The 22,374-nt window shown below is 56.6% G+C and overlaps 1 protein-coding gene across 8 annotated transcripts in view; it reads left to right on the top strand.

Annotated features, from left to right (window-relative positions):
- The window catches only part of FOXP4 (forkhead box P4), a 50,820-nt gene that overhangs the window by 15,917 nt on the left and 12,529 nt on the right, over positions 1 to 22,374 (top strand). For 6 of the 8 annotated variants that reach the window (XM_053222827.1, XM_053222826.1, XM_053222829.1 and 3 more), the window contains exons 2-5: positions 1,873 to 2,104; positions 14,324 to 14,413; positions 20,265 to 20,387; positions 21,005 to 21,091. In XM_053222827.1, the coding sequence (XP_053078802.1) occupies positions 1,889 to 2,104; positions 14,324 to 14,413; positions 20,265 to 20,387; positions 21,005 to 21,091 (516 nt within the window). In that variant the 5' untranslated portion in view covers positions 1,873 to 1,888. The remainder of the gene's footprint in view (positions 1 to 1,872; positions 2,105 to 14,323; positions 14,414 to 20,264; positions 20,388 to 21,004; positions 21,092 to 22,374) is intronic. The other 2 variants (XM_053222828.1, XM_053222831.1) reach the window with 1 other exon arrangement.

Raw genomic sequence — 22,374 nt, 5'->3', positions numbered from 1 at the left:
GATGTGGCACACGTGACCGGTGGGCTCCCCGTGGACCCCTTGGCACCTCTCAGTCCCCCCGCCCCCACCAATCCCTCCAATACCCTCACACGGCTCCCAACTCTGCTTCCAGCAGGGACAAAAACAGCAAGTGGCCCAGCAGAGCGAGGGAAAAGAGTTCTTCTGGAGTGAAGGGAGAGAATTTTCGGGCCAAGAGAGATCCAGAGAAATAATCCAGTCTCTCCCAGCAGCTTTCTGGTCTGCTTCCTGCAAAGGCCCTCATCCACTTACCTGTGGGGAGTCCCATGTGGTTGTGGGTCTGCCTAGACCAAAAAGGGATCAAGAAGGGAAGAAAGAACACTGGCTGGCTTCCATAGACTCCTCAAGCTCTATGTGGTCTTGGCCTCTCTGAGCCTGAGAGTCTTCAGCCTTACAAATAGGGCAGGTGGAGAAGGGGTGGATTGGAGTGGACACCCCTGAGTGGTTTACGTGTGCTGTTGTATTTCCTCCTCACAGAACTCTTAAGAGGCTGAAATTAATAACTTTTACAGACAAAGAAACTGAGGGTTAGGGCTGAGTTTTTTGTTGTTTGGTTGTTTTTTTTTTTTTAAGTAATCTCTATACCCACACCGTGGGGCCCGTTGAGATCAGAAGTCACATGCTCTTCCAGCTGAGCCAGCCAGGCGCCCAAGGTTTAAGGGAGTTTAAGACCTGAGTCAAAGATCAGTGATGGATACCAACCAGGTCCCTTTTAACTGCAATCCACGTTCCTCTCAAGGGGCTATGGCTTTGGGGATAGCCAGGGACTGGGGACACTGCAGACTTTGAAAGCAGCCCTGGATGCTAAAGCCCCCTGTCTGCGTCACAGTGTGCTCCTACATGCCCCCTGCCCCTGCCCCAAAGATGTGGGAACCTCCTTGAGTGGTAGAAGGAAGCTCAGGCCTCCTCCTTTGCCTGGCTACCTTCGACCGCTCCAAACATTCCCTCTCTTTCTGGGAATGTTTCCACCACTCATTGAAAAGCAGCTAGGGAAGGGAGGGAGGGAGGGCACAGGATTCAGGCCTTGACTCTTTGCCCCGAACTCTCTGGACTCTCAGTTTTCCCATCTGTAAAAGAAGGAACCATGGTGCTTGTAGAAACAGTGAAGGTTATTGGGTGTCTACTTTTGGCCAGGTGCTGGGCTGAGGGCTTTAGAATGGAAGGTCAGAGACGTGGGACCACTGGCTGCCTTCCCTGCACACCTCCAGGCCCACCTGAGTGGCTCCCAGCAGGTGCTGGGCAAAAGGGCAACCATTTTTACTATGGAACAAACATAGATTAGAGCCTTTCTGGGTTCTGGGGAAGGAGACCCTATAAGGAGGCCCTGCCCTGGTTGGTCTCTATCTATGGGGAACATACAGAGAGGTCATTCATGTTGGTGGGGCTGGGGTGCAACCTATCCCTTTGCTATCCTAGCTGGACCCTAGCTTCCCCAAGACCCTGGCCTGGAGGGAGAGGCCAAAACAGGTTTCTGACACCACCCTCCCCAGGGGCAGGGGTGAAGGCATCACCTCCTCCCCTTCCCTGCCAAGGTCTCCTGGAAGTCTAGAAAATGTGGGGGAGGAGGGCAGTGGGGCCTCAGCCTGAAGCTGCCCCCTCCCTGGGGCCGAGGGGAGAGGGTGACATTGGGAGGGGGGCCGCCCCCCAAGAGGGTTCCCAGGAGCTGCTTCCAGGAAGTTGAGGAGGAGGCGATGCCCTAGGACTGGGGAGGATGGCGGTAGTGTGATGTTGGGGGGGGGGGGTGGTTAAGGGGCTTTTTGTTGGTGTTGAGGGGTTTCGGTGGCCGCCCCTGGGGTAGAACCCTGTCCAGCCTGGAGTCTCAGCCCCTCCCCCACGTCTCTCCTCCCCCACTAGGTCCCGCTAGAGCGACATGATGGTGGAATCCGCCTCGGAGACAATCAGGTCGGCTCCGTCTGGTCAGAACGGCGTGGGCAGCATCTCCGGGCAGGCGGATGGCGGCGGCGGCGGCGGCGGGGCTGGGGCTTCGGGCACCGGCGGAGGCGGCGCGGGCAGGGACACGGCTGCGGGCGCCGACAGCAACGGCGAGATGAGCCCCGCGGAGCTGCTGCACTTCCAGCAGCAACAGGTAGGAGCAGCCGCCCCTTCCCGGCCACCGGGAGGAGAGGGGGCTCGCCTGGCCTCTTCCCTCTCCCTCCTGACGACGACGTGGGCCCCAGGCTTCCTGCCCAGCAGCCTCACTTTCAACCTTCTTGAAAAGGGCCAGCCCTCCAAGGACTCCTGCTCCCTCGAATTCTAGTGGCCACCTTGGGGCAGGCAGAGGGAGGGCGGGGGCTCCCAGGAGAAGTGGGACCCAGGAGGACCCGAGGTCAGGGAGCTTAGGGCAGTCTCAGAAAGACCCATGAAGACAGATGCCTGGGCAGTAGGCTGGAGAGTGTGCATCTGGGATGGCTGGGCGCCTGGGCTCTCCTCCTGCACACTGGCTAAGTGAACAGCGTTGGGAGACGGAGACCCCGCTTTAGGTGCATGCCTCTTGGAGGAAGGGGGCTGTGTATACACCGTCTTCACTTTATTTGTATTGTAAAACATTCCCCACCTCCATGTCTGCCTGGGCCCCTGACCCAAGCTGTGAAGAAATTAAACTTCCAGGCACCAGAGTCCAAAGCAGCTAGTAAAAGGCCAAGAGCAACAGGCAAAGTCAGGCCTCCATTTTTAGGGCTCAGACTGGGGATCCCTATCTGCGTCCCCCTTCCCATTTCTCCCCTTCGTCATTCCCACCCTCAAATACAGAGTTCAGGAGTTCAAGACCAGCTGCTGACGTTCCAGAGGCTCTGGGGTGGGGAGCCTGGTTGGATGATGACAGAGCAGGGGCCCCAGGCCCTGGCCCCATGGCCCCACCCCTGGAAAAATGGAGAATCATGCTTGACAAGTTCAGGAGAACCGGCCCAGCCAGCCTCAGCCTTGGGATTCTCCTTCTCTCATTTGACTGCTCAGCCAGGCACACTGGAGGCACAGCCCCTTGGGGGCTCTGCTGGGAATGTGGAAAAGTCGGGTCTACATGTAGTCCCCGCCCATGCCTCAAGCGTGCACAGATGTGTGTACCCATATTGCCCTCACACTCTCTCCCAGGCTCACGCTGGGGCTCCTCCCTCAACTGCATAGCCCCTAAGGGGCCCTTTCCCACCACACTTGTGGAACCCAAGGTCAGACTGGAAGCCCAGCACCCTGTACTGAGTTGCTCATCTACCACTAACACAAACTGAACAAACCCAGGTTAAGTCCCAGCCAGCCTCTTACAGCAGTGTGACCTTGACCTAGTCATGGGCCCTCCCTGAGCCTTGGCCTCCTTGACACCCTAAAGTACAGGGTTTTTAGGATCAGGTGCAATTTGAGTGTGAGATCCCTGCACACAGTGCGTTGTTGATGTGGATACTAACCGAACTGAGGACTTTAGAAATCACTTCCTCTTGCAAACTATGGACAGGGGAACAGGAAGGACCTGTCACCTTTCCCTGGGGAGATAGCACTGGGGAGTTTGCTGGCATCTCCCAAGACTTCCTAAGCAGGATCTCTGCGGAAGAGACCCTCAGAGTCTGTGCCACCTACCGGGGACAGAAGGTCAAAGGGCAAAACCTACCCCTTAGGAAAATAACAAACACACCCCACCGGAAGTCTCCAAGGCCACCCATTTTATACAGCCACCTCTTCCCCTCCCTCACCTCTATGCACACAGAGCTAGGAAAGATTTGAATGTGGTGGGGGATGGGCTGTGGGGGAATACTGAAACTGGAAAGTGTCTTTTAAAACAATTACTTAAAACTGCAGAGTAAACACAGATATCTCTATAACTGGGGAGATGTGTAGGGCAGGGAGAGACAGAACTGTCTGTACTGATCAGGTTTCTTCTTTCTGCATTGCACATAAGCCATGTTTTGCCATCTATATTCCACGTTCTAGTTATTCCTGTTTGTTTTGGGGACTATCCCAAAGTCCTGGAAAATCCTATATCTGTTTCACAAATAAACTGGGGTGGAGCTTTGGAGGCAGGCGGACGGCTGTTTTATCCATTTGGGCTCACTATGGGCCTGGGGCCTGGGGCCAAGGAAAATATTTGAGACTTTAAAAAGGTTCTATTGGCTCCAAACTATGAGAGAACCCTGCAAAATTACAATTATAAATGTTTCAATTAAAGGGAAAGTCTGTGGACGGTCCTTCTACCCCCGTACGAGCAAGGCTTTGAGGAAAGCTTCAGGGGTAACACTCTCTGGTACCCCCAACAACAAATGTTCCTGATTGTTTGTGGAGTAGAATAACTGTAGAGAAGAAAGCCTGGCCCAACGGGTTCCTCCTCCCTCTCCTCCATCCCATCCAGGAAGTCCTTTGAGGACAAACCAACAAATACCTTGCCTCTGTTTGGTGCTTTGGGTCTTTCTCCTATATGGTGTCATTTAACTGCCTCCCCAGCCCTGGGAAGTGGGTGTTACTATTATTCCCATTTCACAGGTGAGGGGGGCACTGGCTGGTCCAGGTGACACAGGAACAGCTGCAGCTAGACCTCAGGTCTCCCAATTCCTAGTTCAGGGCTCAACACAGCCTCCTTTTGGCTGCTGCCACCTCACACAGTCCCTTGTAGGAAGTGGAGGGAGTAAGGCCTGGAGCATAGTAGGTGCTAAACTAAACGTCTGCTGGTGAGTATATGAGAGGACTCTATTCCCAACCCTAAAAGCTCTTAAAATAAACAAACAAAAGCAACACTGCCGGCCCTAAGGAGCCACTGTAGAGGGAGGTTAGGGGTGGGTGTACAGTCTGCATTAGTCCCATCCCGCCTCCTTGGGCCGCCAAGCCCCTCTCCCTGTTTCCATCTGCCTGTTGGTCTCTGTCCCTCCATTCTAGGTAAACAAGCCCTGGAAGTGCAGTCTTAGCCTTTGGGAGTAATGAGTTGACAGAGGAGAGAGAGATAAACAGGGCAAGTCAGAAGTCAGGCCAGTGACAGGACTTCAGGCTGAAACAAACAGTACTAGAGACGGTGGCCGCATCACTTTGGAACAAGATCAGGCACTCGTTTCCATGCAACAGCAGGCCGGGAGCTTGTTTAAACAGAGGCTGGGGGGTGGGAGTAAGGGGGTGACATGGCGTGGCTGCCAGGCCCCATCTGACTGGAGAGAGGGTCCGTGGCTGGCTGCCCCGTTTCAGCCGTCAAGGCCCCAGCTTCCGGCTCCCTCCTGTCAACCCGCTTATGGATGAGTGATAGAGCCATACCACCTCCACTCTGTCCTTGGGGCTTTCGTGGGGTCTCCAATCTCACCCCCTTATGGAGAACGTTCCCTGAGAAGAAGGCCTTGGAGTGTGCATTCATTCAGCAAACAAGCATCGAACCTTATTTGTACCAGCACCCTGCTGGCCAGCCAGCTGGAGGTGATGATCCCCAGCAGCTATTAAAGAATACCCTGGACCCAGCAGACCTGCCAGCCACCTCCCGTTGCCGTCCCCTTCCTTCACCAAGGCAGAGTCTCCTTCCTCATGGCTCCTTCCTCCCTTATTTCCCTCTGATGGCTTTTTTCTTTGAAGGTTGCCCTTGCATTTCCTTCTATTCTGGTTTCACCTGTATGAAATGTTCCCAGTTGTGGGGGCTTTCCTCAGGGACTGCACGGATACCCTTTGAGCTCTGTGATGGGGGGCAGTGAGGGCCGGGACGAGTGTGGGAAGTGGAGGGCCTACAGAGGCCTTGGGGACGGGCCAGGCCGCTCTGGCCCAGGAGAGCTGGACCTGGGGCCGGGAGGGCTGGGCCAGGCAGGGTGGGGGCTGGCAGGGCTGCTGGCGGCCGCGCTGAAAGGCGTCCTGGGCCTCCGGAGCCTGCACTTCCATTGTCCTCGGGTTTCGGGGGTGACAGGTCAGCGAGGGTCACAGGAGGGTTGCCTAGCGTCTGGGAACTCCCACCGCAGTTGCTGTGGCAACCGAGGCCAAATCCCACCCTGTTCACATCCTGTGAGGAGATTCAAAGACGTTGGGGGGCTCTGCACATTAATGGGCTTTTAACTCACCCCCTCCTAAGAGATGATCGGGGTGGGGGGACGTCAGGGCGAGGAGGAAAAGAAGAATGGAAGACATTTTTGTTTCCTTCCCCCATCTGGCTGTCCTCTGCGCAGGCTACTTAGGGGGATGGGGTGGAAAGGGGAGCCTTCTAGGGTGAATTAGCACAGACACCCCCCCCCCCCCCCGCCTCACACAGTCCTCAGTGGTCTTCAGTCTTCAGGTCTGGGGCCCATTTCTCCCTGGGACTCACGCCCCAGATTTACTCTTCCTCTCTGATCCCACACCTTTTGGACTCTTCTTTTGGTAGAATGAGCTCTTCCCCAGGAGGCGTGGGGGGCGGGGGGGGCCTGAAGGGAGAGTTGGGGCCCCAGCACCCCAGAGAGGAGACTTAGGAACTTGTCAGTGAAGCCCTTGACTTTCCAACAGCTGTAGCATAGCATGTGGAAACTACTTTCCCACCGCTGCTGGAACAGAGGGCTGGTGAGTAGGGCCCAGCAGGAAGGCATTCTTTGGGGTTGTGCAGGGAGAAGGCCTTAACCCCCTTCTTATATCCTTCCTGGGTTACTAAGCCAAAGGCCACCCTGTTTTATGTGTCTGCCTCCAAGTCCCCAGGAGGGTGCTAGGGCAAGAAGGGTGGAAAAGGCAGAGGAGAGGCCCCGGGCCCAGGAAAAGGGGCCCAGGTCCTTGCTTTGCTGGGACTGGGAGGGAACCAGCCCACTCTACCACTAGCCTTCCCTTCTGGTATGGAATTCTGAGACTTCCTCTTTCCCAGGCCAACCCCCTTTTATGCCAGGGCTCTTGTCCTTACTCATTGGGAATTTGGAGACAGAAGGGAGAATTTGGGGGAGGGGTGGCTGAATGTGGAGGGGTGGCTGAATGTTTCCTCTTCTGAGTGTGAAAGATTAAAGTGGAGAGGGTCACATCCCAGGGCCACCCCTTGGCGGGCCAGCTAGTTTTGCACCAGGGGAGCCCCTTTATTCTGAGAAGCCCGGTGAGAGTCCTTGGGAAGGGACTCACATGCCCCTACATGTCCCGCTCTGTGCCCCACACTTGAGCTCCCTATAGAAGCACTAGTGTGAGGGTAGCAGCTGGGCGCACAGTGGCTCTGATCCCAGACCTGTAGAGACACCCACTTCCGGAGACCCCACAGCTGCTGTGGGTCTGGGAGGCGTCCCAAGCGATCAAGCCCCCCCCGCAGAGCCCGGAGGGAATGAGGGAGCCACAGAGGAGCCCCTTAACCGCTTCAGAGCAGTTGGGGTCACTTGTTAGTTCTCATCTCCCGGAGGTGGGAGGCCGGCCATTCCTGGCGTTGGTGAGAAAGGGGGCCTGAAACCCGGCTGTGCACCCAGGCTCCGAGTCTCCCACCCACGTGGGCTGGGCCTGCTTGTATCAGTGCGTTGCTGGTTTTCATTTTAATGGTTCTAATTTGAGAATGCGCCGATGTCATTTTTACGAGGTTGGTGTAAAAAAAATTTACAGCCTTTCCAAAAAGCTTTTTTTTTTTTTTCCAAGGGAAAAAGGTGTAGAATCACTTCGGGGGTTTTATGGTCTCCTCTTCCCCATCCTCCTTGCCCCCCTTCTCTGTGTCATTTCATTTTTATGTCTCTGCTGGAGGACAAAGCAGGGCTGGTAGAGAACCTGGATCTCTCTAGGTCAGTACCTTTAGTGGTTGGGACCACTGACCTCTGACCCTTCTCCCTGGGCCCCTTTCCTCCACTCTCTGGCCTCAGAGGACTTGCATTTCAAGCAGTAGACCAAAAAATGCTTCCTATTTAATTCAAATCAACAAGTTCTTATTAAGCACCTACTGTTTACTAGGAGTGGGTTATGTATCTACCCTCAGAGATTATATCACTCCCTCCTTAAAATCCTCTGGCATTTTTTTCTCAAGCATAAAGTATTGCCCAGATGCAGTGAGTATCTGATCCTTGATTTCGGCTCAGGTCATGATCCCAGGGTTATGGGATCGAGCCCCCATGTAGGGCTCCCCACTGATCGTGGAACCTGCTTGGGATTCTCTCTCTCTCCCTCTCTCTCTCTGCCCCTCTTCCCCACTCACACACACTCTCTCTAAAATAAATATATATATATATATATATATATATATATATATATATATATATATATATTATTTTTTTTTAATTAAAAAAAAAAGAAAGATGGGGCACCTGGGTGGCTCAGTTAGTTGAGCGTCCAACTTCAGCTCAGGTCATGACCTCATGGTTCGTGGGTTTGGGCCCCACATCAGGCTCTGTGCTGACAGCTCAGAACCTGCAGCCTGCTTTGGATCCTGTGTCTTCCTCTCTCTCTCTCTCTCTCTCTCTCTCTGCCCCTCCACTGCTTGTGCTCGTGCTCTCTCTTGCTCTCAAAAATAAATAAATAAATGTTAAAAAAAATGTTTTCAAAGAGAGAAAGAAAACCATGGTCCCTCCATGATCTGGCTCCTGCTCACCTCTGGGACTTCCTCTTAGGTCACTCAGCACGGCTGAACTGGCCTTCATAGTTTATAATGCTCCCAGCTGAGTCCCACGTCAGGTCTCTTTTGTTCACCACGAAGACTGTCTCCTGAAAGGGTTCCCTCCCCACCCTCACAGCGGCCTTCCCTGGCCGCACAACCTAAGTAGCCAGCCAGCCAGTCTCTCTGTGTGACGCTAACCACCATGTCTTCACCGCTTGGCGCTGCTTTAGTATATGCTTCATCCCATTAGAATGTAATCCCCGTTAAAGCAAATGCCCCGTGTCCCCAGTGTCTAGGACAGTGCGAGTGCCCCGTGGGGCTTCACAAATACTTGCTGAATTATCGGTAAGTGAATAGAGAGTCCTACTGTGGCCATGCGGCGGGGGACAGGTGATGGGCTTTCCTGGGGCTCTCTTTGGGTTTGGGATAGGCTAACCCACCCCCCCGCCCCCCCCATCACCTCCTCATGCCCCTTCCCCTAAATCTAGCCAGCCCTAGTTGAAAGTAACTATATCAAGATAATTTCTCTCTCAGTTTTGCCCAAATTAGCTATATGCAGACAAAAGAAGTTTGGATTTTATTTTGGCCGCCACTCACCACGATCCAAACGGAACCAGAATTTGCTAGAAGGTCCTCCATCTTGCCTGGCCGCTCCTGGTTCCTCTTCCCTGCACAGAGCCCATTCAGGCTCTGCTTCCGCTCCGGTGTGGCTTCAGGCATGTCGCTGCCCCTCTCTGTATCTCCGTCGCCACCTCTATGAAGCGAACCACAGCTATGCTTCACAAACCATTTAGCTTAAGAGCTACCGTAAGAGATACATTTTACGTGGAGCCCTAGCACACACCGTTCCATGAAACAATACTTATGCTTACCCTAATAACTCTGATGCTTTCTTACATACGGGTGTATGTGTCCCTATTTTTTGGACCCCCTACATTGATATTATGACCCACCATTAGCTCATGACCAGCAGTTTAGAAAACACGAGACCAGATGGCTCTAACGCTTCCAGCCTGCCAGGTCTGGGTGATTCTGCTGCTCCATTCTCAAAGTTCAGCCCTTCAGGCTTGTCTCTGAGCACCCCATCCCCGCCCTCCTAATCCTCAGCCTGGGGAAGGGGCCAGTGAACAGCCCTGCACCTGGCTCCCATGGAGAGGATGCCTGTCTCTCCCCGCTGAATTCCCAAAGACAGAAATGAGGGTGTGGTCTCATCCTGCGGAGCGGAGACCCTACTGCTCCGAGACTTGTTTTTCTTTTCAGAGTGGGCCCCCGTGGCCCTCACAGCTCTGGCTTCGTTCCCCTCCATCCCAGCCGCCCTCCCTGGATGCCTGTCCGTTATAAGCCATTTGTTCCTAATTGTGGAGATCCTGCTAATGACTTCTGAATGGGCGGTGGGGGGAGGAGAGTTCGCCTTCATTAGCAAGACCGTTCTTAGGCTTGAGGGGGAAAGGGGGGCGGTGTAGCCCAGAGGAGGGTTTGGTTAGCAAGTCCTGCTGGGTGGCACTGGACAAGTGACCGGGAGCTGCCTGGGAAGGTGGCAGATTAATAGTAACGACAAAAGTTGATGTCCGCTCAGGGCCCGCTGGGTGCCAGGCACTGTGGTAAGTGCTACATGTGCCTCGTGTACGCTTCACAACAACCCTGGGGGTTAAGGACAGGGTTCTTCCTACTTTGCAGAGACAGAAGCTGAAGCTCAGCGAGGTGAGGTGACTTACCCAAGGTCACCCAGTGTATGGTGGAGCCGGGATGTGCATCCAGATGTCCACCAGCGTCCATGAACTGAATGGCCCACCACTGCCTCCTTTTGAGGAAAACTAGACCTTATCCGCCCAAGTCCCCCAGAGCTGAAGATTAGGTTTTAGGTCCAAGGGGTGGAGAGAGGGGATTTAAGAGGCCAGATGACTCCCAGTTTTCTATTCTGCCCCTGAGCCCCCTCTCCCTCTCCTTCCCTCCCTCCTAGGTTTGCCATGATGGCTCCTCCTTGGTGTGGGATTCTGAATGCCTTTTGCCACCCAAGGCCGTCTTCGGATATCTCTGGCCCTCAGGGAAGGGACATTGAGCCTGGCTTTCTGAAGAGTCCTGCCTTGGTCGTGTCTACCGGCCTGAACCAGTTTTACCTCCCTTTCACACGTAGACAGCGGAAAGCACACAGGCTTAGGGGAGAGATTCACAGGCCCTGAGAGACCATGCATCGTGAAGGCCCTCCAGTGGGTGAAGGGACCTGGGGCATCAGAGGTGTGTGGACTCCATTTCCTGGCCGCGGGACCTTGGGTCTCAGTTTCCTTGTCTGTAAGATGGAGACAGTGAGACGTGCTTCAGCAAGATCTAGAAGGCCCTATACCGATGCTAGCTCTTTGTCCACCTGCCCAGCCAACCCTGTTCAGCCTAGACCAAAGTGAATTTCGCAGGGGTGCCTGCTGCTGGGGAGGGGCTCACAGGTACATTTCATAACATCGGTGTCTTCAGGGGGGCTATGACCTGGTCGGCATCAGCAGAGAAGGTGGGGCTGGATCTGTCCGGGGCTGGATCTGTCCAGGGTTGGGGGCCATCATTGCCCCCGGCTCTCAGCAGCAGGCAGTGGTGATGTCATCAGGCCTCAGGGCCAGCAGCCAGTGTTGAGGATGCCTGGCACGTCAGAGTGGTGGCTAGGAGTCAGGCAGGGCTTTAGAAAGTCTCAGCTCTACCTGATCCCTTGGGTGACTGCCCTGGAGGAGGGAATCCTGGGCCAGAGGGACCCCCTAGTTTCCAGAGTGCTGTCCCCAGCTGGGGCTCTGAATGTGTGGACGGTGGCGGGGAGTGGGGAGTGGAGCAACACTGGAGGACGCAGCAGTCAGGGCCTTCCTTGTCCAGGCCATCTGGGGAGGGGAGCTTGGGCCCCAAGTCCAGGGTCTGCCCATCACCCTTAACCCTGGGTACGCACAGCGTGACTTTTAGATGGTACCCATGCCACTCTCAGTTGGGTCAGGGCTGAGCTCTGTAAGCAAATTGCACAAGACAACCCTGTGTACCATCACCTCCCTGTCTCCTCTGAGCACAGGGCCTGTGCAAGGTGGGTGGCCACGAATGTGAGAGACTGAATGAACGAATGAATGAATGAATGAATGAATGAATGAATGGAGTGCCTGCAGGAGCTCTGACCCTAATGACCTGAGGGCCCCTGTGGGCTCCTCCAGCCTTTCCTGCTGCCAGCCCAGGAGTGGTTTCAAGGTCCCGGGACTTGCTGGGCCATTTCACTCCTCTGTACGGCGGGGGTCGCTATGCCAGCCTCCTGTCCTCCTGAGGAGCCCGCCCTTCGGGAATCCAGGCAGTGCAGCCAGTGCCGCCGTCTTCTCCGGGCTGTGGTGCCCTGTGCTCACCTCTACTCAGGCTCTGAGGGGCGGCCGTCGTCACAGCCCCGCAGCCACGGGTCCTGGGGCAGGCCAGCGTTGGCTTCTGTGTGTCTCAGCACCTGGCACACAGCAGGCGCTCAGTAACGTGAAGGAAGAAGTGAGTGGGGCTGTAGCCGGGCTCCCTGTCACCTGGCCTGCAGGGGAGGCCCCAAGTGGGAGGAGGGCACGAAGGCTAGTGAAGGGCCTGTCACCGATTGAGACTATAAGGCCTGTCGTTTTTTCCTACAAATCTTGTAATTTCGTGCTCCAGGGGACCACAAAGCAAGAGAGTCTGTGGGGAGTGAATCCAACTCCCCCCAACTTCCCCTGGAAGCCCCTCCCCTGCAGCTCCCCTCTCCCCACTCTGGGTTGCCTGGGCTGGCCAGCTTCTCCAAGCCTTCCTCTTCCCCCAGCTTGCCCCCTGACCTCTGACCTCCTACCTCTCTACCCCACCTCCACTTTTGGAGGACAAAGAGCATCTGTCTGACTCCGGTAGACCTGGAGGAGGTCACTAAGGCAGCAGGGGCTCCTTCCTGATGACCACGTGGCCACCTCCCCTCCTTCCCTCACTCCATCTCCCTCGTTTCAAAGCCCCTCAGAGCCTTTTGACTCAGGTCAGATTTCTACTTTCTGAAGTCAATCTGGGAGAAGAAAGCCCAGGCCACCTCCCTAGGGGAATGGATGGGGTGCTGGGGAAGGTCTAGGACCTGGGGGACTGGGGAAGGCATCTGAACTCCAGGTTTGCTGGGGGGCATGTGCCCCGAGGTACACAAGTGAGTATATGGAAACCGTGCCAAGGGGAGCTAGGCTTAAGCCTGGGGGTGGCTCAGCTGTTCAATGGCAGTTAAGAAGGGGCCGCGAAGGACGCGTATATACGTGCAGTGGGCCCCCCCGTGAGCATTCTCTGGGTGGGGAGTGTGTATGAGCGTGTCCATATTGCACTGCGTAAGGTTTGCCTTGGTGGTGGTGAGGTCAGAGAGCAGAAGTCCACACGGGGACAATGTGGATAGAGGTGAGGGAGCTGCGGTGATTACATAAGTACGCTGGGCAGGAGGCCGTGCTGGGGACTGGCCGAAGGAGCCAAGGGAGAGAGCCCAGGAAGAGAACCGAGATTCCCGAGAAGGGAAGGGGGCAGACGCTTCGTGATGCCACCCTGATGCCAGGCAGGGGTCCTTTCATCCCCCTGGTGTTTCAGAAATGGGTAGTGTCCTGGTTTCGCAGAAGAGACTGAAGCCCAGGGAGAAAGTAATTTGCCTGAGGTCATACTGCTGGGAAGCAGCACAACTGGGGTTCAAACCCAGGTCTGTCTGGTGCCAGAGCCCCCTATCAAAGGCCGGGACACAACTGCCTGGGGTGTCGAAGGAGATCTTTGTGGAATGTGGGGGGAGACAGGTGTTGTGCTCCTGGAATGTGGATTCAGGACAGGTCCCCACATCCCCTGCCTCTACCCTCCCCCCCCCCCCCCCCCACACACACATATAGTGACTCAGAGTCTGGCAATGGAGGGCCTGGCCGTCCTTATGGATGGAGAACTTCCTACGGCTGCCTCCCTGACCCCCCACTCCCCCACCAGACCTCTCGCTGCTCACCTTCCAGGCTCATGGATGGGCCGGACCTGCTCCACCTGCAGCCTCCACACCCTGCCGGCCCACAGTCCTGTCCAAGCCACCAGGGCCTCTGAGCCCGGACTGCCACAGTGAGGTCGGAGCTACTCGCTGGTAGTCCAGACACACCCTTGAGGATTTGACCGAATTCCCCCATACCACGAGGGCCTGCACCCAGATCCCCCGACTCAGAAAGCCACATAGTGCTTGGACCCTGAGATTCCGCCCTCATGGCCCCAGTGACTCCGAGTAAATGCCCCTCCCATAGCCTCCAGACCGGCCACCCAGCCAAGGCTTCCTGGGCTCAGATCCTGTCTCTGACACCTGGCTGTGTGATCCTGGGCACGTCCCTTTACCTCCTGGAGACTCCCATTTCCTCAGCCGTAGAATGGAACAGATAATCAATCCCTGGCTCCCAGCCTCACAGGAAGGATTCAACGAGATCTTGTGTGTGAAGGGCCTGACTCGTAATAGATGTTCAGCGAGTAGTACCTATTGTTAGTACCTGGGGTCCAAGTGCTGCACTTTCCCCTGGAGTCCTTTCGTGGCCGCTGTCCCTTCCATTTGCTGCCCCCACTGAGTCCCAGTAAAACCTCTCAGGTCCTAGAGTCAGGACCTAAAGGCTCTGATCCCCATGCCCTGGCGGCTTCTCTCAGGGACTCCTACTTTGGGCCTTACCTCCAAGCCTAAGTGGGCCCTGGGACCTGGTCACTCACCCCCAGGACCTTCCACCTTAGCCTGCCCTCGTCCCCTTTGCTGCCCCCCCCCCGCCCCGACTCTCCCTGAAACCCAGGTCCTGCACTGACCCCTGACCACCCCCTCTGGGCCCTTCAGGCCTTTGTTAGAGCAGGGAAACCTTGCCCTGACAGGCCCCTATCTTGCAGGCTCTCCAGGTGGCCAGGCAGTTCCTGCTGCAGCAGGCGTCGGGCCTGAGCTCCCCGGGCAGCAATGACAGCAAGCAGTCTGCGGTGCAGGTGAGGAGAAGGGTGTGGGCTGGGGCCGGGCAGGTCGGGAGGGGGTTACTGGGCCCAGAGGGAGGGGTAGGGCCAGCAGGAGGATTGCTCTTGCCAGTCCCCAGTGCCACAAAGTGCACAGCTTTCCAGAAGCAAATGCAGCCAGTGCAGGCGTGGGGTGGAAGAACTTCTCTTTCTCTGGCTTCACCTGATCAGCCAGGCCTTCCTCAGCTCAGCCTCTTTGTGTCTGTGGCTCGGAGTTTGTGGCCCCGCGCTGCAGCTCTCTCTCCCCTGGCTTCCCTTCCCTGGCTCTGCCCTCAGGGTCCCCATCCCTTCTCAGCTTTCTGCTTCCCCATCCTTGTGAATCACTCAGCCTGTCCCTTTCTCCCCAGCTCTCTCTTAGAGGCTGCTCCCCATCTCTCACCCACCAACTCTGTCTCCCCCCAGTTTCCTGTCTCTTGGTGACTCTCTGTCTCTTTTGTTTTCCTTTGCACAATCTGCCCTTTCCCCCCCCCCCCTTCCCCCAGCTTGCCGGCCCATCTGGCTGGCTGGGGGAGGGGAGATCTGTGGGAGGTGGGGGGGGTGGGGGGGTGGGGAGGGAAGCCGGGCCTTCTGTTTACCTTTTGTGTCACAAAGAACTTGGGAGAATTGCGGTCTGAGTCGGGTGGGTCATGATTCGGGCAGCCAGCTCCCCTCCCCCGGGCCCTGCAGCCTTGTTTCCCGGCTCCCCTACCCCTCCCCACAGCAGCAGGGGAGGCTTGGAATTGGGGAGAGGATTAAGCAGGGCTTTGAAAGGAAGTTTATCCAGGGGAGGAAGGGTGAGCACGGATGCTCTGGAGTTTGGGGAGGGGGTGCTGAAGGAAGGAGGAAAGTGAGGAGGTAAGCAGGGGTGGGGTGCACCGTGCTTGGAGGACCCAGGACTAGACTTTGTGGGGGTGGGGGGCGGGGGGAAGATTCTGGTGCTCTGAGGAGTATCTGAGCTTTATGTCAAACAAGCTTATGTTCCGGAAAATGCTTTGAAGAAGTTCAAGGTGACTGACAGATGTGGGGCCTGAGCAGGGGCCCTCTTTTAAAGTCTTGAACCTAATGAGACAGCCCTCAAGGGGGAGGAGTTGGGTCAAGATGGGTAGTGGTCTGGGTGGGGAGGTGAGAAAATCTGGAAGATCAGTAATGGGCAGAGGAGAAAGTTCTCACACTGCAATGATGTAGAAGGTTCTCATGCTCGTGTAGTATCCGGACTGGGTCTCTTTGAATTAGGGATCCCTCCACCCCCCACATATTCCCTGGGTCTGAAGTGGTCTTCAGGCTACTGCTCTGGGTCGTCCTCACCCTGGGCCCAGCCTCCTACCTCCTTCTAAGAACAGGGAAGGGTGGGCTGGGGAGCAGGAATGCTCCCCCAGCTAGAGGAGACCTGCTGACCCAAAGGCAAGAAGGAAGGAACTAGATGGTAGTTGGAGAGACCGAAGTCAGGCATCAAAAAGGACTTTACCGTTGGCCATGAGGTGTAGGAGATCTGAAATCATTAAGAGGGGAAGGGAGACCATGGAATCTTCCTGAGAGGGGCCCCTTCCGCCAAATAAGGGCGACCCTGGATGGCAGACATTTTGGTCAGAGGGACAGATCAAATGATCCTTTTCTCAGGCCTCCTCTCTCCTTGCCTCCTCCTCCTAATCACTGACTGAGTCATCCATTCATCAAACACTTACTCAGTGCTGACGAAACTAACATTTACAGAGTGCTTACCATGGGGCAGACGCTACGTGCTTTACGAGTGTCCTCTGTCTCCCTCTATCCTCACAACCCTGTGGGGTCTATAGATGCTATTATTATTAGCCGTCTTGCAGATGAGGAAACTTTGGCCCAGATAGGTTAAGTAACGTGTCCAAAGTCACACAGCTAATGAGGGACAGAGCCAGGATTTGACCCCAAACAACTTAGCTCCAGAATTTAAACTTAAATGCCAACACTGTGACATTGTGTGTGCTTTGCACAGTAGTGAACACCAGTAGTCCCCAGGGATGATTCTCTGGGCTCAGGGAGATGGGGTTCATGGGGCCATGTCTGTACTTCTCCAGGAGCCTGGAGCTCTGACTTTGGTCCTCCTTCTCCCCCAACCCTGGTGGATACCTTCCTTGCCTCTTCTCTCTACCCTTAGGTTCATCATCTCTAAGGAGGTGGAGCTTCTGTCCCTGACTGGGTCGCAGGGCCTAGAAATAGCTTTTCTGTGAGTTAAATGGTTAAAAGAAGGAGATAGGTGGCGGCCCTTTAACAGTGGCCCCCACATGACACTGCTCTGTTCCCCATCTCAAGACAGGATTGGCTGCCCACTCACCTCCCCACCATGTTCAGGACCCCTCTCCTGCAGCCAGCTTCAGAAGTTTCTAGAACCACTGGAGTCTCCACCCCTAGCCTGGAGATGGCCTAGTTTGTGCCCCAGTCTGGGCCCCCAGGCAGGGAGGGGTCAATTATAGAAGGCAGCAAAGGTAGCTGGGAGTTTTGGGGGGTGGAGGGGATGATGGTAGGCTAGGGCCAGGCCCCTTAGCTCTGTCCAGCCTCTGTATCATCTTCTCCAGAATTTCTGGAAGTTCATCTTGGTGCCCCACCACTTCTTTACTTCTTCCTTGCTGCAGCTCCAGCCCAGAACTAGCCTGCGGACTTCCTTCTGGTCATTTGCAAGGGAGTTTAACCTAGACCAAGCTCTGGCCCGTCTGGCCTGTCTGGCCTGGTCTCTCCACCGAGCCAAGGACCTTAGACCCCACTTAAGAGGGTGAATTTGGGTCCTTGATTCTGGCACCAAATCGCATCCATGGGGTGCACAGCCTCCCAACCCTCAGGTCCCAGATAAGCTGCCTCTATGTCAGGCCACCCAGCCCAGCACACTGTAGTCATGGTGGGTGGAGGACTCAGGGGCCTGGGCAGGGTCCCTGAGGGAGGGGCTGGAGGCAGCTGTCGGCATTTAGCCCAGGGCTCGCACTGCCAGGGCTTTAGTAAGCATTTAGCTGTCCTGGCCACTCTCCAGATAGTGACTCACGGGCCTTGCTGAGCTGACAGGCTGACAGTGCCTATCCTGACACATCCTAGCCTGGTGAGGGGTCAGTGGGGACACCAGGGGAGCTCTAACTCAGTTCTCAGAACCCTAAGGGGCACGGGAGGAGGCGGATGGGGTCAGGCAGTTCAGAAGCTCAGCATGCGGCAGCCACTTCGCTGACCTTTCTTGACCCCTTGGCCCCACTGGACAAGTACACACAAGGTGATCCGTCCACATCTCTGCAGCCGCCTCTCCGGCCAGCTATTCGGCCACTTGGCAGGAATGGCAGAGGCCAGGGAGGCCTTCCAAGGTCATCTCTTCCATTCCCCTGCGTCCAAGTAGGAAAGCCCCAAGGAAGGAAATGCCACATCCTTTCTTGCATGCCACTCACGGTGACTCACAACCCTAGTGGCTGGAAAGATCCCCTGGTGTCTGGTCTGCCTCCCTGCCTGGGCCATGTCCGGCTCTAAATTGAGTCCTCCCTGGGAATGACAGGCCCCAAACTCTGGTCCTTGGGGACCCTCGCCATGCAGTACCCTCCAGGGCTCCAGGCAGGCCTAAGGGGCAGTCATGGGGAAGAGAGAGGGAAAGGGGGAGGAGAGAAAAGAGGAAAACCCAGAATGTTTTTAAAAGTAGTTTTCCCTGCATTTGTATGGAATTTGATGGCCTACAAATCACTTTCACTTACCCCTTCTCCCATTGTGCCTTTGAGGAAAGGGCAGGTGATTTGACTCCGCTAGGCCTCAGTTTCCTCATCTGTGAAATAGTATGAGGATTAGACCCTCCTTCCTCGGGGTTCTGTAAGATTTGTGAGACAATATGCACAAAGGAGCCAGCTTCAAAAGTTTGTAGAACTTAGGGTCTGGGTGCCTAAAGGCATGTAATTAGCAATTGGAGGTCTGGTAGGAGATGAGATGGGGTACAAAGGATGGTCAGTGTCAGGGACAGGAACTTAGGTCACCTGCCCCAGGAATCCAGGACTGAGCTCAATACCACCATGGTGGGCACCCCCATGGAAGGAGGAAAAAAAGGACAGCTGAGCCACCTCCCAGCTTTGGGGACAGCCTGCAAGGGGCATGGGTCTGTGCCATTGTCTGCCCCCTCGGCCCCAGCCCCTCCGAGAGCGAGGACCAGAAGACCCCTACACCCTGGCTTTCTAGAGTCCCCTCCAAATATGCTTGTAAAAAGGGAGGCTGGCCTTTGGATCTCCAGCCTCATTGACCCCTCAGCTCCCTGGATAAGTTCAGTTTCCACATACTCTTCCAGACCTTCCTCAAGACCTGCTCTGGGCTGGAGAAGGCAGTGTGGGACATAGAAACACCAGGAGCCATGGAGTTCACAGACCTGGGTGTGAATCCCAACCCTGCCATTTAAGGCTCCTCGTTAGAGGCCCCTGGGAGCCTTCATTCACACAGAGCATCACAGCTAAAGAGCTAGGGTGTGCCCCACCCTAGGCTGTTGGCACAGAGATGACTGGGATAAAGGAGAAAAGCCCAGGGCCGGGGCTCAGCCACTAGTTGTCGGTGGGGGGTGGGGGGTGGGGAGAAGAATCGGGGGCACTGGGACTTCCCCGATGTCCCTGGATCCACCACACTTCCCCTGCTGCTCCTCTATCAGGGAAGCCCCTAATTGGTGGCTTGAGGCTGAGTCCTGCCCCTGCCAGGGATCCAGAAGGGAACCAACTCCTCTCCCTTGCCCCACCCATGAGGCGAGGGGGAGGTGACAGGGCCACAAGTCCCCTGAGGACATAACCTGTCACATCCTGCCCAGGACAAGTCCCTGCAGGATACCCCTCCCTGACTGGGCTGCCCGAACCCCTCCCCACCCCTGGGCTGGCAGAGGGGCCTCTGATCTGCTGGGGAAGGTATTTCAGCTCAGGGGTGCAAACACTCAGTGAGTGCCTGCTGTGTGTGGGAAAGGGGGGGGGTTGTGGGGGCGCTTCTAGGGCTTGGCTGTGGGAGGGGAGATTAGACAAGCCGGGCTCAGAGCGGTGGGGTTGGCATAGAGCCCCATCAGGGCACCTGCCCTGCCAAAACAACGGGAGAAGACAACGTTGCAACTTGGGCCTCCCTGGCATGACTGCCCCAGCCTGGGGATTTCAGGGAGGTGGGGCCTAGAAAAGAATGATGTTATTGCTTTTCCAGGAACCTCTTGCTGGTAGCTAGGTCCTGCAGGCCTCCCACAGAGGCCTAACCCAGGGCAGGGGATAGAAAGCTGCTCTACTTTGAGACTCCTGCACGTTCCTACTGGGAGTCCTCTCTTGTAGTTTAATCCCTGTTTCACGTTTGAGGAAACTGACGCCCCAGAGACAGCAAGTGACCTGCCTAGAGGTCACACAGCAAATTCATTCCAGGGCTAGCAGCAGCAGCATGCCTCCAAACTCCCTGCCTGGTGTTCTTTCCACCTGCGCCCCCCCCCCCCTTTGACTTAACTACACCTGTGTGTGCCGTCTAGACAGGTATGTGAGAGTCTGTGACGTGTATGGGATCAGAGCCAGAGTCCCCATGCCATGCGGGCCACTTTCTGAGTTCTTCCCATAGCTGCAGACCGCCCTCCTGGCCAGGCCCAGCTTGTAGACAGTGCTGTCAGATTAGACTGAGCAAGAACTGGGAAGGGCCCGGTGTGGCCTGTCCCCCGGGGGAGAAGCATTATGGGTTCTACTGACCGCTCCTTCCTGTTCAGCGACCAGAAAACAGAGAACAGGGAGGTAAGTCACTTGTCACAAGACACACAGCTGGCAGGTGGCAGAGCCAGATTTCGAACCCAGGCAGTCTCACTCCAGTCCATGCCACCATACTGTGGGTGGGATCGAGGTGAGCAGGCTAATGGGGCCAAATCCCACAGGTGCCCGTGTCGGTGGCCATGATGTCGCCGCAGATGCTTACCCCCCAACAGATGCAGCAGATCCTGTCACCCCCACAGCTGCAGGCCTTGCTCCAGCAGCAACAAGCGCTCATGCTCCAGCAGGTGAGTCTGGCCCCGGGGCAGCTGGGAAGTCTAAGAGAGGAGGGGGGGGCAGGGTAGGTGCTGGCTTCCCATCTCCCACCCTGTTTACTGCCAACATCACTGCTGGCCAAAGCAGTGGCAGGAACCAGAGAGACTGCTCAGGCTGGACCGGTCTGCATTCCTCCAGGGCCACTGGGGACAGGTCAGAGGTCAGGCCTGTCCCACAGCAGCACCCCCAGACTCCTCCTCGTACGGACCCCACCTCTATATACAGAACCCCAGGGAAGGGCAGAGTACTGGAACCTCCTGGCACCTTGTTGTGACCTGTTCAGGAGACCCACCAAGAGGCAGGGAGGGCTCACAGCTGTGGGGTGAAGCCCCCTCTCCCTTCTCCACGGCCTCTCCATCCAGGCCCTGCTGGGGACCCTCAGAGCCCACTAGGGAGAGCAGACATATCCCTGCAGGGGGGTGTCTGTGGTCACCGCCCCGGTGAGACTCCCTCCTCCTGCTCCAGGAGCCCAGTTAACAGCAGGCTGGGGTTGCTGTAGGGTCATCAGTCCCCTACCCACGGTAACCCACTCCCACCCCTGCCACCCCCTTCCCCCCTCCCCCCGCTCCCACCCCAACCCTCCACCCAGCTGCAGGAATATTACAAGAAGCAGCAAGAGCAGCTCCACTTACAGCTCCTCACCCAACAGCAGGCTGGGAAGCAGCAACCCAAAGAGGTAAGGGGCTTGGGCAGGGCTGGCTGTGCCCTTGTGTTGTTGGATTAATGAGAGCAGAAGGCTAAGCCCTGCTGTGTTCCTCGCACACAGGCATGTAGATGTGTGCATGAGCGTCCAACGGTCCTTGCTCATGACCGGTTGCTTTGTTGTTGGCCCCTTTCCTACCCACTTGCACCCCCCCCCCCCCAGCCCTGCCCCAGCCTCAGCCACTTGTCATATCCTGCCCTTCCCCTCCAGAGAACTCCCTAGCCTGCATCCCCTCGCCTCATCTGGGCCACCGCGTCTCCTGAGCTTCCATACCAGGCCCCTTGGCTCTCCCTCCATGCCCTAGACATGAGCCTCCCCTTCAGCTGGCCAAACCACAGCCAAGTCCTGAGCTGCCTCTTCCCAGAAGGCTGCCCTGGTGATGCCTAGTCATTTCCCAAAGCCCAGCAGCCTCCCCCCTCAACAGTCTTGTAATTGTTGCATTCTCTGCATTATCTCTAGGCTGGGTTTATTGAATAGCCAGCCCCCCACCCCACCCCCAGGGCAGGCAGGCAGGCAGAGCCGTCCCTGCCTCCCAAGCACCCAGGACTTGCTTGGCTCCTGGGACTCAGAAAAGACTTGCTGACGGCCCGACTTGTCAGTGCCTGTGTGAAGAACTGAGGGGGGGGGGGCGGGGGGCGGGCAGAGAGAGAGGGAGAGAGCCGAGCTCCCGTACAGCCAGCGAGCAAGCGTGCCACTGAGCAGTAGCGATGTGCCTCTTCCCTGGGCCTGGGTCCCAATGACCAGCTGATGCCGATCTTTGAAAGTCTCGTCAGACTCTTTGATTCCTTGTATCTAAGAAGCAGGAGAGGAGAGGAGCTGGAGGGGGTAGGCCCCCTCCTCAGCGCAGAAGGGGGGCACCTGGGCATGTGGGAAGGGTGCCCGCCAGGCGGGAGTGGCCCCCGGAGTCTGACAGGCTCATCGATCATTGTGATGAGAGCCCCCCCCCCTTTCCAGGCGAGCACAGCTGCGGTGCGGGGAGCTGAGGCAGCGGAAGGAGGGGGGCGGGAGCAGGGAGGGCGTCGTGCTGCGTGTCTGGGTCCGCTGTGTGTGTTTGCGCGCGTGCGTGCGTGCGTGCGTGCGTGTGTTTACTGCGAGGAGGCATGCAGCCCTATGGAAGCTGGGCCGGGAGCAGAGAGGCGGCAGCCGCGGACGCCGCTCCCACAGCTCCGGGGGCTGACAGGCCCTGGGAGGGGGTGGCCGCAGGGTGGGGGCCAGACGGCTCGCCCTCGGCCGATGGCACCCCTCTCTGCACGCCC

This window comes from Acinonyx jubatus, chromosome B2 (genome assembly GCF_027475565.1).
Source record: "Acinonyx jubatus isolate Ajub_Pintada_27869175 chromosome B2, VMU_Ajub_asm_v1.0, whole genome shotgun sequence".
NCBI classification, from domain to species: domain Eukaryota; kingdom Metazoa; phylum Chordata; class Mammalia; order Carnivora; family Felidae; genus Acinonyx; species Acinonyx jubatus.
This window is presented reverse-complemented; position numbering and strand designations above follow the sequence as displayed.